This window comes from Lepidochelys olivacea (assembly GCF_965140295.1).
Source record: "Lepidochelys olivacea isolate rLepOli2 genome assembly, chromosome: 5".
NCBI lineage: Eukaryota > Metazoa > Chordata > Testudines > Cheloniidae > Lepidochelys > Lepidochelys olivacea.
The window spans coordinates 72,520,812-72,536,469 of NC_140415.1; the positions used below are offsets into that span (position 1 = coordinate 72,520,812).

The following is a 15,658-nucleotide window of genomic DNA, read 5'->3' on the forward strand; positions in this document are numbered from 1 at the left end:
CTGTCTCCTTCCATTTAAAAATGTTTGCCTTTTAATGTATACTTTCATATTAAATTTGAAGAGGAGTTTTAAAGGAGAATGAGGTAGCTGCAGACTTACTTTTTAATACAGTTCTGGGAAGCTGTCCCAGCTTTTTTTTTTTTTTAAAAGAATTCCAAAGTATGGGGGAATGGAAACATGGTAAAACTTCTGTTTTTCTAGTAGAAAAACAGAACAACTCCACTTTAATCTTAGGACTGACATTTAAGGACATTAAGATTTTTTTTTCACAGTGTTGTCAAAAGAGGTAGGTTCGTTTAGTCTGTACCACCTATCAACCATGTATTGAAGGCTTAAGTTTTTTAGAGTGTATGTAACTAGTTATGGGACTGAAGCTAACAAGTGAAACACATACTTTAGCATTAGAAATATTTATTCAGAATATAGGAACATTTGTAAAATAAAAAGTATTATAAATGTCTCTGTATAAATAAATGCTGTTTTTACAATTCTATATCAAATAAACAAAATAACTATTTTACAGCAGCTAAGGAACTAAAAAGCAGAACACATTTAAAGCAAATCAATTAGGTGAAAAGTCTCTAAAATTACAACATATAGTACAATGTTCAGTGACATTTTTAAATGAAAAACTTCCCATATAAACAGTGGAATACTGAGATTAATGCAAACTTAGTCACATGTGCTTTGTAATAACTAACAATACATTCAAGCTGGTGTAAACCTTTTTAATTAGAAAAGTACTTTTTCAGAACAATATGAAATATAAAATTTCATGCACTATTTGACACTCAGACAATTTTTAAAAGTCATTAGAACAAGATACAAATTAATACACTGTTGCACTTGTCTGTTAAGAGACTGAAGGAGAATTGACTAGGTTCTTATAAATAGAACCTAACTCAGCTATTGAACTCCAATGAGTTGTTTTGTGGGAGTTGGGTTGCAGTGTCTACAGTTGATGTAAGTTACTTCTGAAGAAGTTAGACTACATCATACTTCGAGCTGGTGTTTCAAACAGTTGTATAATTAAATATTAGTTTTTGGAATTTACTGTTTTAAGGTGGTCATTTTTGTAACTGGTACACTAGGGCTACGGCTACTTTTAACCTATTACAAGAAGCACTAAAACATATAACACACATTCTTGATTGGTGTTAAGCTATTTCACCACTATTTCCCATTGGTCCTATTCCCCACTAACAAATTAAGCAGTACTTTGTAGGTACCCACATCTCCCTTTTAACCGTTGAAGACTCCATAGGAGAGGCTATGACAAAGCAAATAGGGTCTTGCTCATCAACATCATGGAAGAAATGTTGGGTAGGTTACCTTTAATCACCTTGATATGATTATTTCCTGTAAACTTACATCTTTACAGCATTCTTAAAATGTATTTGAAATAAAACAGATCTGCTAAAAACAAACTTAAAAGGTAGGTTAGAATTGGCACTATCACAAAATAATATGTAATAGAAAACTTGTACATCATTCCTCATCCCTTAGAAATCTGAGTAAGGTGCTGGCTCAATATTCCTGCCTAATGAAATCATCTATATACAGGACAGGTTCTGCTCAGCTCTATTTTGGATTGAGAAGGCAAAGCCTAGATTTGAAGTGATATAAAAACTTCTACTTAATTCAAAACAGTAAACCCTCTATTAAACAGAAACCCCTTTCACGCTTATTGAAGGAAAAAAAACAACCTAAAATCCCTTGCTTTTCAACTTAGTAAGAGACACTATCAGCAATTGTTATATGTTGTACAGCTGTGAACATGCCTCCTAAAACTGATACTAGGAAAAACAATCCAGCAACCTGGGGTAGCCAAACTTATATGTGGAAGAATTTCAGCTGTCTCAGGTGCTTGTTTTAGATTTGTTATTGCTGAGTCTCTACAGTGGTTTCCCACAGAATATTACATCAGGATCTGTCCTTGTTGGCTCAAGACTGTGGTCAACAACTTGGCTGCAGAAGCACAGGGGCCATTTCTATTTTAAGGCTAAAGCCACAGCCATGGGTTCTAGGGAGCCTACCCAATTCTGCAACACATTCCTGAAGGAGTTAAGCACATCACACCTCACCCTTGCCTTTTCTCATATATAAACAGGGCAGCATTTTCATTTAAACAACTTAAAACACTCCCTTGGGAGAGGATGAGAGAGAACTAACCACCAGTGACAGATCTTAGTAACTTTGCTTAATGGAAGGCACTCAGATACCATGGTGAGGCGGTCAGTATAAGAGGGATCTAATGCTGAACCCCAGTAGCAGGAATAAAGAGAACAGTAACTTGCTTTCTTCCCTCACACAAATTACAAAGGAACCAGGAACTGTGAACCATGTCACTGTGTCCCTTTTGTAGCCCTGAACCATATGCCTGTTGGTTTTGGTTTTTTTTATCTATTTCAAAGTCAGCTCTCAGTGCTTGTCAAGTAGTGGGTGCCTCCTGCACAAATACACGTTTCCAGCATGGAGATTGCATTAGCTTACTCAGAATTTTGTTAATGAGCCATAAACAAACTGGGTTAGCAAGGAGCCTAACTGGAGTTAGGTATATAATCCAAACTGCCCCAGACCAAAGTTTTGGCTGCATATTATAAATGGGAAAGCAAATGCTTGGGGCATTTAGTACAAGCAAGCAGCTGCAGCCTTTACTTATCCAAAACTCCTGCTAAAGCTAATGTGACCTTTGCACCCATTATCTAGCCACTTACATCTAGACTTAAGCAGCAGTGTTCAAGTCAAGTCCTTAGGTCACAGTTAATGTAGGGCTGATCTCAAGGAGGTAACAAGGTTGATGACTTGAGTCCTTGAACCTGTGGGAACTGGCTTAGTGCATCTCTCATACTATGTAGGGTTGTGCACACAGTCTTTTAGCACCAGGAAAGTTTTCCCAATGATAAACAGAGGCACGTAGTCTGATCCTGCTTCAACTAAAGGCCCATGACAAAACTCACTTATTTTAGTGAATGGGGTGCTGGACCCAAAATATAGAAACTACTTACACAGCTTTTTCTGCCTCATTTTAAAGACGGGTTCTTCCTTTCAAGCCCTCTTCATTCAGTCAGGAAAAATGTCCACTGTTGAGGACATTTGTGGGCAAAATAAAAAAAAATTTTTTTAACATGGATCTTGCCCCCCCCCAAAAAACTTTCTGCTGCAGTAAAGGACAGTTCTAGCTTAGCAAAACAATTCTATGGACAGAACTGCCCTCAGACATTGGAAAATCAATATGAATATTGCTTAGAGGATGGGATTTGCAGTTCAAAGTGGGAGATTATACAGTTCTGTAGGTAAAGGGGAGTGGCCCCACCCAAACTAAAAGGTGGTACAGGTTGGCTTGGGCCTAACATTTAAGCCCGACAGATCAACCCTGAGAGGATCGAGTTGTTTTCAGACCCACACCCCTCCCAGCTCTCCTTCTGCCTCAGGGTTTGTTCAGGGAGGGCATCATGCACTGGTCTTAATATCCACTCCTCCCTGCTGCGCTGTATGTACTGTGGAGTGAGAATCTGCAGCTCCTCAGCACAGACACTCTACAATACATGCAGTGCAGCATGGTGGAGCACGCAGCCACTCCCACCCTAACCCCCTAAGGGGCTGCTTGCTTTCCCACCTGACCCAGACCCAACACATGTAGTTGGGTCCCTCTGGTTTCAAGTCAGGTAGCAGGGCTCTACGAGGTGGCCCTTCGTTTGTAAGTAATGCTGTCTTTTTCATTTATACTGGTGTATGCAGGAGACTGGGTTTGGCATTGTTGCAGCTTATGTTGTCTCAGATTTGCTACTCAACCTTCACTACTTTTAAGGAAAGAGAACAACAGTTGCCAAAGGGAAGGAGAGCATTAGAAACCAGCATTAAGAACCACTGACATTTAAATCTCAGCTAAGGCTGTTTTTGACCTGCTCCCTAAAAAGCTGAAAGTAAATCCCCTCATTGTCCCTGCTTAACATCTAGAAGCAGCAAAGCATGATCCAGCCAGGAAGGCTAAAGGCTTAATCTAGCAAAGGGTTACTCAGCATAGAGAACCATAGCCACAGCTCTCTGGAAATACTTTAAAGTTAAACAAGCCTTTAAAGAGAAATTCACATAAATCTAAACAGGTCTAGGAAACTCAAGACAAGTCCCAAAACACAACAAATTCCTGTGTGACAGGTGGGAATGACAGCAGACTTTTGTAAATCCATTTGCCAAGGAAAGCACCTCAAGCTTGACCAATATTAAACATACCAGCACTGTAGTAATAACAAAAAAGTTAATTGACTCTAGGTTGATTAAACTGATAAGGGTGGGTTGTTTTATTTTAAGTGTTCAGACAATCTCTGTGACAGTGAAAACACAAAAGTCCTGTGAACAAGGCCCAAAGGAGCTGGGATGCATGCCATGTCTGAGACTACACCTTCTGCTTCCTAGAGGTGGCAACCTGATCTCTGTGCTTCACTCAGCCTCTACTAAAAACACCAGACTCATTCAGTCTTACCATATGCTAGCTAGCATGGCATAAGAAACCAACTGGCTTGAACAGAGAAGTCCACCTACATTATAACAGTAACTTATTAAAATATAGCCTATAAATGTAATTTTACAACAGCCATCAGAAGGCTGTGTTCATATAACTTCTACTCCCATAGTACTAAGAGCCAGCCATTTGCTCACTCATTTTGTATGTGTGTGTATCTATCTACATGTATACGCACATTCATGTGCATTTATTTGAATATTGAATAGGTACATTCCTTATAAAGAAGTACCTTTTTGTACTACATAGTAAGTGCAGAGAGAGTTTCTGCCTCTTGGTGACACACAGGTGTAATGGAACATTATGCTGGTCTAATACTACTCTGCATCTGACAGAGGCTTCTCTGAGGAAAACCTTGTCTATAATGTATTTTAGAAAAATAAATCCAACTTTTTCTAAATTGACTGTCAGCACTACCCTAGAACATGAAGGACAAAAACTTCCTTGTAACTTCCTACCCAATCTCGGCCCACACCCCCTGCACCGTAAACAGAAAGCATGTGGCCACATAGAGCCTGTAAGGGCATAAGAAATAAAGCAGAACTGTAGACTTGCAGCAAGAGCTTTCTAGTTGCTGTGTTCAGGAATCCTGCCTGGGTAAAACATCTCCGAATTAGCAGGAGTTCTCCTCCTCCATCTGTTGGACTGTGTGCGGTGTGGAGAACTGCAAGTTTGGTGCAGGGTACGAACCATGCTGTCATCTTGCACACCTCCCCTCACCAAACACACACATACAATAGATGTAACAGCAAGTCTTACTGCAAGATTTCAGGACAAAGAAAACATGGTGGCTGGGAGATCTATCAAACTGGCTTACTCTGTGCCCAAACAAACATACAAAAGCATCTGAATGAGTGCTATTTTGGCCTTGTCTTGGGAGTAAATTAAAAGCAAGGGAATGCATCAAGATCAAAATGAAAGTGTGGAGGGACTCCCACCCATTAGGATGAAGATGGGAGATAATCCTGCATGTGTGTGTATGTACATAATTACATATACCATGAACATAACCTTGGTATGATGGGAAACTTTACCTTCAGACACTGTCCATTTCAAGCAGTCATCAATAAACAATCCTTTGCTTAAGCTTAAAATAGTCTCCCCAGTTCTCCTGGCTTGATTTGACAAAGCCACACAAGGCTGATCTATGCCTGTTATGTTTCAGATCCTTAATAGTGTTCACTACCTAAAATCAGTCAAAAAAACCCAACTTTTTTAATGGCACTAATTGTCACATTATATATATAGGATTTTAAAGCGAAGTTTCATTAGTGTGAGGTCTTGAGTTCTCCTCCTCCAGCAATGCTATTCTTTGTTTGAGCATCCTCACTTGAGTCTCATGCCTCTCAACCATGGCCATCATTTGTGACTCCAGTTTCTTCAATTTGTTTTGATGCTTCTTCTTTGCTTTTTCATAAGCTGCCACAAGGTTACTGTTAGAAACAGACAGCAATACAAGATCATTCAACAACGCTAGCTCAAGTTAAGCACCTAGAAACAGACACCCAAAATCAGTTGCCAAATTTTCGAAAGTGACCAAGGATTCCTCTCCCTAAAATTTAATATAAAACGAGTCTCACAAGTCAAGACCTTGTTTATTAAAAGTCTCAGCCATAAGAGAACTAATGTTCCTCCCACAAAATAAAAAATTATCAAATGAAAGGGTCAGAGGCCCAAATCATAGATCAGGGAGAAAAGGGTCTAACTAGTGAATGAAAATATCTACGTCAGAGTAGCTCTTGGTGTTTTATTAGTGTCTGTGGCATTAAAGCAACATATCTAACTGTGATCATTTATTGTGATGCATCACTATATGCTTGCTGCACTAGTGCGCTATGCAGTTCCAGGTTATCATATGATGTCTGAGGATTGTGGGCCCAATTGTTTGAGGTACTGAGCACCCGCACCTCCCTGGTGTGAGTGTGAGTAGAGGCTGCTCAGTATATCACCGAGGACTGGGCCCTAGGTGCATATCACAAAGTGCTTTGTTAAGGGGACACTGTCAGGTAGGTATATGATCAAAATGTAGATATTGTAAATAAAGATTTATAGAATATAAATAAATGTTTTAATTTAATAATAATAATAATAATAATCACAAATAGTTCAATGGATGAGGTTTTTTTACTGCTTTTGTCCCCTGACAAGCCTATCCAAAAAGTGTAGGGAATCAACAAAGGTGTGTTAGTGCCTGAGAACTAGAAGTTGACACTGATGAGTCTAGTCTCTCCATAGTATATGAAGTACAAAAAGGAATTAAAGTATTTTCTATTTCTATTGTATTACATTTAGTTGCCAAATGCCCTCTCTTCAACCTCCCCTTTCGCTCAGTAGGAGACACCAAATGGGTGCTGGTTGAAGATCAAGTCTTGCCCATCACGTCAATGGCCAAGACTTACTCTAACAGGTAAAGTATGGCTCATGAGTGACAAATTACATGGTGAATGGATGACTCCTTGAAGGAAGTGGACCAACAACAATTGTAACCCTCAGTCCATCAAAGCCCATTGATGCAGACTGACTGGGAGATGGAGGCACAGTCTGTATCACTGTCAGTGCTACACTTTAAAGTACTGAGTGGGTTTATGGAAGGAAACTTGATAACAGGAGAATCTGAAGGGATAAGAAGAGATGCATGAGCCAGCCCAGGGAGGAGGTGAGCAAAAACAGCAATAATTCACAAACATGATTAAACTGAAAATTGTTTTATAATGGATGCCATTTTTAACTGCAATAGAATCTCTTTCTCCCCCCTCCCCCCGACTGGTTATGGGGCACTCAGTGAGAAGGATTAGTCTCTTCCCCCAACTCTGACCTTGCATTCTTCGAGACTACTGGCAAGCAGCTGAGGATGTAAAAACTGCTCATTAGGGAAAGGAGAGGATTACAGTGCACTACCAGAATGCACCAGAAGTCAATGTGTACATCCATTCACTAGAAGATCCTTTACCTGTTTGCCCTTTTCAGGTCATTAACAAACTCAGCAGACTGCTGATGTCTGATTTCGCTGCTCTTCGTGAGTCTTTCTAAGGCATTCACTAACTCTTGCACTCTCCCTTTCAGTTTCTTCTCTCTGCACCAGGATACAAGGAGTGAAAAAAGGAGTCAGTTATCCATAAAATTTGGACTTGCAAGAGTATAGATCACATTCAACAAAGTTCCTTCTGTTAGATGTAAAGGAGTAAAATATTTTTCTTTATACTACTTTGATAATGCCGGATTTAGTTTTATGAGGTTAAACTTTTGTTAAATTGATTTTTTTAAAAGCAAAACAGTAACAATTCACATGTAGGATAAAAAGAAATATGGACAAACATCAGATCATCACTGGGGATGGTCTTGTCCACACTACATCTCTCTCATATAAGAGCAGAATGTGCAATATCCACAGTTAGGAAAAGAGATGCATGGAAGAAGATATTAGCATATAACATGTTCTATATATTATATATTTAAGATGGCAACTCAGATAGTAAACACTATAAAGAGAAGTTAAACCTAAAGCTAATATATATAGAAAAATTAAATACAAACATGGTGGACCTAGGATAACTAGATAATTTGCTAATCAAAACATTATTTGTTTTTATTTAAAAATTCTCTATTAAAAAAAATTGCAGGAAGACTCGCTACATAAAAGAGGGAGAAATCAATAACTAAAGAGGAAGACTTCACTAGCATCCAAAATAACAATCAGAGTCACATACTGCAGGAAAAGAAAGGAGGGTCTCAAGGCAGTTGAGTGCTGCTCTGGAATACTGGATTCCATCCTTTATCTCTGCCTAAGTTCCTATGTGATGCTGGGCAAGTCACTGAAACCAAACGATTCATAAGTGGTCAGTAGTTGTGTGTTTCTCATTTTCTGGGTGCTCAACTTGATTGCCAGGATCTGATTTGTAGACGTGATGAGCACTCACAGCTGCAAATCAAGTCAATGGGAGCTGTGCTTTGAACATATAAAGTGCTATATAATGGCAAGTACTCTGAAAGATCAAGTGCTTGGTGCCTCAAGTTGGGCACCCAAAATTACTGGAAACTTTTGACCTTCAGCACTCTATCTCCATTCACCATTTGTAAAACGGGGATAATATCAACTTATCACACAGGGGTGTTGTGAAGATAAAGTCATGGTTTTGAAGCACTCAGATAATATAGTGATGACTGCCATGGAAAAACCCAAAAGGAAATGAATAATTCTGTCTTTAGAGCAGGGTTTGAATAGCATTCAATAAATAAGACCCAGGGCTACACAGGGCGAATAGTGAGGAAAAAACAAGATAGTGAATAGGTGCTCATTACATTCATTCTGTGCACTGAATGCACAAGGTCTTGTGGAAAAAAGGAGTATGTCATGTAATTAGAGACTGCATAGTTCTAGCATTTCCTAACTTTTGAGTCCTTTGCAAACTTAATAATGTTCTTTTAACATATGTTCATTACACACACACAAAGCTATCATGCTACCAATGAGACTATACAATTATCCACTGTAGTGACTAAGAGGGGAGCATGGGTATTTTTCAGCATAAAGTATCAAGAGCTCTTGGGAGCAGCTCTGGCATTGCATTTAGGTTATTTGCTGCCAAGGGCATCTTTAATTTCTAGACACAAAAGGTGCTGGAACCCTGAATTCATACAAAAAGAAAAAGGAGTACTTGTGGCACCTTAGAGACTAACCAATTTATTTGAGCATGAGCTTTCGTGAGCTACAGCTCACTTCATTGGATGCATACCGTGGAAGCTGCAGAAGACATTATATACACACAGAGACCATGAAACAATACCTCCTCCCACCCCACTGTCCTGCTGGTAATAGCTTATCTAAAGGGATCATCAAGTTGGGCCATTTCCAGCACAAATCCAGGTTTTCTCACCCTCCGCGCCCCCCCCCACACACAAACTCACTCTCCTGCTGGTAATATTACCGGCTATTCTCCAGGCTATTACCAGCAGGAGAGTGAGTTTGGGAGGGGGGGGGGCAAGGGGTGAGAAAACCTGGATTTGTGCTGGAAATGGCCCAACTTGATGATCCCTTTAGATAAGCTATTACCAGCAGGACAGTGGGGTGGGAGGAGGTATTGTTTCATGGTCTCTGTGTGTATATAATGCCTTCTGCAGCTTCCACGGTATGCATCCGATGAAGTGAGCTGTAGCTCACGAAAGCTCATGCTCAAATAAATTGGTTAGTCTCTAAGCTGCCACAAGTACTCCTTTTTGCGAATACAGACTAACATGGCTGTTACTCTGAAACCTGAATTCATACAGTGCACAAATACTCAAAGGCATATTAGACAACCTACCCAAGGCTAGAGATTAGGTTTGCTGTCTGGTAAAGACACTGTAGTGAATGTGTAAAATCAAATCCCTTGTTAAAACTTTTGATTGTGGGCCTGCCTGCCTCCTGAGATCTGCTAAAATAGTCTCCATTTGCTGTAAATGTCCCTTTTTCAGCCCAAATTGATCAACAGTATTTTTTTTAATTGCACTGACATTTTGAGCTTTATTGTGAATTCCACTAACTTCACCCCACTTAGGTTCTTTCAGCTACTAAACTTTATTTACACATCTATTTTATGTGATTTATACTTCTCCCATTTCCCCTCTGGGCTGTACTGGTCCATGGTTCCTAGGTCAGGGAACAAATCCAGTTTGTAACTTCAACCGTGATTCCAAGGGCTACTTAGTCACCTGAAAACTCAAGGGGTTTTTTTGCAGATAACTTAGAAATTAGCTGATTGGAGTACTGTATCTAATTCCTAAAAAAAAAAAGAGGATTTAATAAATATTAGACCCACTCAGCTCTAATACTAACATATTCTCACATCTTGTGTCAAGTCACTTAAGGAACACTGGTTAGGTTTAAAATGTTAATGCATATGCTTTGTTACTAATTCTTGAATACAACAATTGAAACAATTATAGAAAAATCTAGATTACTTCCTATCACTTTTTTGCAGTTTTTCAAGCTTGGAACAGATCATTTAACTTTGTAAACGTCCTACTAGGGCAAGGCATCTGCCTTAGGCTCTAGAGGTGCTACCTCACTACAAACAATAGGCTAGAAACTAACTTTAAACAGGAGTGAAACTGACACTTTCACATCACTGCCAATCCCAAATGTTCAAAAATAATGAATCAGACTCCCCAAAAATCATGAGACTGGCTTTAAAATCATGAGATTATGTACAAACAACAGATGTGTGGTTCTTCTTAATTTGCCTCCCACTTTGAGCCTTTAGGATGCACTGGGGTCACATTTTGAAGCTTTCTGCGTAGCCACGAGGACAAGAAACTTCATTTTTCTTTCAGAATGAAGGTTGAAATCATCACATATCCAAGTGACTCCAGGAGCTGGGGCTTTAAGGAAAACAATTATCATGAGACTTGACAACGCTGCTTTTACGTCTGTTTAAGGGCGAGTTACTTTCCAGAAGGCTCTAAAAACACAACACTACAGTGACTGAGGTGCAGTTCTCACAGGAGACTACTTAAAACCAAACACCAAGAAAATTCCGTATTTTAAAGTTGAGGGAAAAATCCCCGAGACTTGCTATATCAGGACCACTGAAGTCAGAAAAGGAAAATAAACAGGCACAGGAGCTCTGGGCAGCTGTTCCTTTAGAAAGAAAGTTGGAGGGTCAAATCTTCTAGTCCTTAATCAATTAAAACTTCTATTGCCATTAGGGTGACCAGACAGCAAGTGTGAAAAATCGGGATGGGGGTGGAGGGTAATAGGAGTCTATATAAGACAAAACCCCAAATATTGGGACTGTCCCTATAAAATTGGGACATCTGGTCACCCTAATTGCCATCAGTGCCTCCACTCACAGATACAAACTTCACAGTGAACATGTGATAACGTGTGGTCAATAACTACACACTTCATACTTAAATATCTGAGCCATCTTATCCAGAGTTACATATCTTACATGCATTGGCTCAGGGACTGGATTTTCTGGCAGTACTGAGCACACAGATGGTGCCCAGTGAATAATGCAAATCATGACAATAATTGTTGACTTTATGGACTCTGTGGATGCAGTTTCTGTTCTTTGCTCTGAAATTGGCCTGAATACAGCTGAAAAACTAAGAATTTGAGGCGTAAACACATCTGATACTTATAGGACACTTTCTCATTCCTTCCTTTTCTCAAACTCAGAACAAAAAATGACTGAACAAAATGGTTTTCAGTTAAAATGTAAAACTGCACAGCAGCCATTGCTGTAAAACCCAGCGTGGGGCAGAACTTGCCACCCCTTGGGAGTTAAGTGATCTCCTCTCATCTGACTCTCATTCTCCATCCTTCCTAACCTCTGTGCTGCTTTTCATGCTGTAAACCATGACATCCATCCTGGGACCATTTGCTGGAGTCTCAGAGAACTGGCCACCTTGGTTTTTCTCCCATCTATCAGAGTTCTCTTTTTTTGCAGCATGCAGCAGAGAGAGAGGGAGAGGCTGGTCTGCTGGATAGGGAGCTAGCCCTGAGAGACCTGAGTTCTACTCCCCCCATGGACTTCCTGTCTGACCCAAGGCCAGTGCTTTAAGGACAGAAAGGCTTTTAGGCACCCAAAGATGTAGCTAGATATCCAGTGGGGTTTACAAAGCACCAAACCTTCTAAGTAATTTGAAAATCTCACTAGGTGCCTAAATACCTTTGAAAATCTGCCCTTTAATCTGTGTGTGCCTCAGTGCCCCATCTGTACAATCATAGAATATTAGGGTTGGAAGAGACCTCAGGAGGCCATCTAGTCCAACCCCAACTAAATCATCCCAGCCAGGGCTTTGTCAAGCCGGACCTTAAAAACCTCTAGGGATGGAGATTCCAGCACTTCCTTAGGTAAAGTGCTTCACCACCCTCCTGGTGAAGTAGTGTTTCCTAGTATCTAACCTAGACCTCGCCCCCCAGCAACTTGAGACCATTGCTCCTTGTTCTGGCATCTCCCACCACTGAGAACAGCCTAGCTCCATCCCCTTAGGAACCCCTCTTCAGGTAATTGAGGGGATAACTGCATTGCTTTACCTCACCGAGGGGCTGGGAGGAGAAATAGGTTAGATATTGTGAGGTGCAGCCTCAGATACTATGGTGATGAGACTACATAAGTACCACAGGTAGAGTGGGAACTTCTCTATACACTTAGCCCTTTCCTGGGTTTGACCCCTTCTTTTTACCTACGCCCCCAAATGGCCCCCTTTTCTGAATGTAACCTAGGCTCAGTGCTTTGCTGTATTTTTCCTGAATCCCCTGTTCTCTCTGAAACAACCCCTCAGCCTTCTCTCCCCTCCATGGAGGGATTCCTCTTTTACAGGCTAAACTTCCATACCATTAATTTAATCACCAGTCCTTTCTTATCTTAATCACCCTGCCTCTGTTTGTAAACAAAATACTGACTCCCTGCCCCAGAGGCACCTCTCCTCTACAGAACTTACATTTCACACTAATGCTGTGCTGTAGTTAAGAGCTCCACCTGGGAGCGTGCACGCCTCCTGTATGAAACTCAGGGAGTAGCTCCCCATCTTCCCCTGCCCCTGCAATTGCCGGCCTTGTCCTAGGTCCTTAATCCATGGTGTCCATTTTATGGCACCGCTGATAAAGTGAGGTTATCGGTTTAATCAACAAACCACACTTCTTCATTACAAGTCTCTGCTGTTTATGCTAGAGGTATCATCATGATACACAGTTTCCAACTTCCAAAGCCACAAGGGAAATCCAAAAGTTATGGCTGCAAACAAGACACAGTACTGACCCAAGCTCCACCTGTCCGAATGTGGTCATTGGGCAGTGGTTATTCAACACTCAAGGTTGTTTGGTAGGGCTGCCCACACAATGTAATTCTGATTTTAACCCACAGAATTTTTTGTTTACTGTGTTAGCCAAAGAAAATATTCCATAATTTGTGTATACAGGAAACATACAAATTAATGCTCTGTGTGCTTTGTACCCCATTGTACAAATGATGTAAGTCACTGTAACTGTAATAGCGTATGCCACCATACCAAATGTACACTCGACCCCCCGCAATGGCAAGGTTACTTTCTCTTACACAGCTGTAAAATACAGAAGAGCGTGAATTCTAACCATGCAATAACATCGAAGTACAGTTCTCTGAAGGTCACTGTAAAATACCACTTTACTCAACAGATCTTCTACTTGTGTATATTGAGTAACATATCCCTATTACAGTGACTAAAATAAATGTATACTGTTGTTTCCTCCTGCTAGCCCAACAGAGCCAACACAACAAAGCGTGTCAGAACTGGAATCTAGTTCATCTGGTCATTCATTAACAAAACTGTTTAGCTTTGTAATTGAAATTTAGTAAACAGTAACACCTGTACAACTCTACTGAGTGCTGTGCGGGTTATACAGGTGTCACTTCTGGCAGAATCTCACTATGATGAGGTTGCACAGGTGCTTAACTGGAAAACAGTGGTCACTAAAACAGGTGTAAAGACATGATTTGGCCAGCAGAACTATTGAGAAGTACCCAGCTTGACTTTCTGGGCCTAGGTTGGGTTTTCAAGGCTCACAGTTAGGAAACAAGCATATTTTTAATTGTAAACTGAACACATCTGATACATAATCACAGAATCACCGAATATCAGGGTTGGAAGGGACCTCAGGAGGTCATCTAGTCCAACCCCCTGCTCAAAGCAGGACGAATCCCCAATTTTTGCTCCAGATCCCTAAACGGCCCCTCAAGGATTGAACTCACAACCGTGGATTTAGGAGGCCAATGCTCAAACCACTAATCACTGAGAGCTGTCAAAGAATAGCATTTCTCTAGAGATCCTGTCCAGTCTAGATCTGCACCTTAATAGAGTTGAGGAATGAAGCACCTTAAAGACCATTTGACACCAACTTATCACACTGCAACGTGTTAAACCTTTTGAATTCCTCTGAGACTACGCTGAGATTTTCTGGAATTGCCTCAATCAGACCACAGTTCCAGCGCTGGCCTGAAAGTGGCAGCATTTTATAACCACAGGAAGAGTCATTTAACATGCTAGTTTAACGAAGTTTAAATCCATCTTCAGCAGCAGAAGGGTTTTGCCAAAACAAGTCAGGGAAAAACTGAATGCTAGCTACTTATACCAATGTATTGTTGTCAAGGATATACGGTTAGGTTAGAATGAGAGGGTGGAAAGAATCTTTGTTAAAGAAAAGTCTTAAAAATTCTTTGCTGTATAGACTCATGCATATTCTTAAGTTTCTAGGGTGGTTTTTTGTTGTTTTTTTTGGTGAGGAGGGGGGTGGGCATGGGCCTAAGGACCATCACAAATCTCACCACTTTCAGCTTCCAAATGCCCTTGCTTTAATACTTAATACAAACACGCAGCAGTATACAGATAATAGTTTATCTTAGTTAAGCAAAACAACCTCCCCCCCATTTCACCTTGGGGAGCGAATCAGAGATGAATGAATAAGACATTACAGAAGTTAGTCACATTGCTTTAATGCACTTTTGACAGGTGCTCTGATACCACAATGTTAAGAGCCATTTAAGAACCTGAACAGAGCAGGGAAGAGATTGAGTGTCTGCCTGCATTGGGGAGGTGGGTGGCTGGGGACTTCGAAATGGGGAGGGGGAGATATATTTATGCTGGCCTGTGACACAACATGAGTAGTAGGCGAGCTAGGACGAATATATATAGTAAGTAAAAAAAGAAAAAAAAATAATTCAGGCCCATTTAAAATCAAGAATCAGCCAGAAAATACTGCACTGAAACAAAGACCACACTGCAGCAACTTGCATAGTAAGGAACTCCGCAAGGCGGCAATTCATTTTAAAGTTGTCAACACATCACCTGTGACAAAAGCTCAGTGGACAGCTCCTACTGAAGTGCTAGGGAAGAAATGATGAAAAGTGGAGTTTCTTTTAAAAGATTTCTAAGAGCTTTTCTTGCACTGTGAGCAAACAAGCAACTGACTTACTTCTGTTATTACATAGTGGGTTTTTTTGAAAATCCACTTTGCCAATGAAGGAAGTTCTCAACCCATACACTCTGGATTCAGTCTGTACCTCTACCTTTCCTTCGTCGTTACAGGGAGGCTGCCTGGGAGAGGAATTGTATCAGCACAGCTCCTGCCTGACCTATCCTCAGTACCTCCTAGATGGGTCAAATTCTTTTCAGGTG

The 15,658-nt window shown here is 40.5% G+C and overlaps 1 protein-coding gene across 3 annotated transcripts in view; it reads right to left on the reverse strand.

The window, feature by feature from the left end:
* Positions 1-564: 564 nt before the first annotated feature.
* Positions 565-15,658, reverse strand: part of MCC (MCC regulator of WNT signaling pathway) — a gene marked incomplete at its 5' end in the record, with an annotated part of 360,091 nt that continues 344,997 nt past the window's right edge. For 2 of the 3 annotated variants that reach the window (XM_084628620.1, XM_084628619.1), the window contains 2 exons: positions 565-5,955; positions 7,473-7,595. In XM_084628620.1, the coding sequence (XP_084484746.1) occupies positions 5,775-5,955; positions 7,473-7,595 (304 nt within the window). In that variant the 3' untranslated portion in view covers positions 565-5,774. The remainder of the gene's footprint in view (positions 5,956-7,472; positions 7,596-15,658) is intronic. The other variant, XM_084628621.1, reaches the window with a different exon arrangement.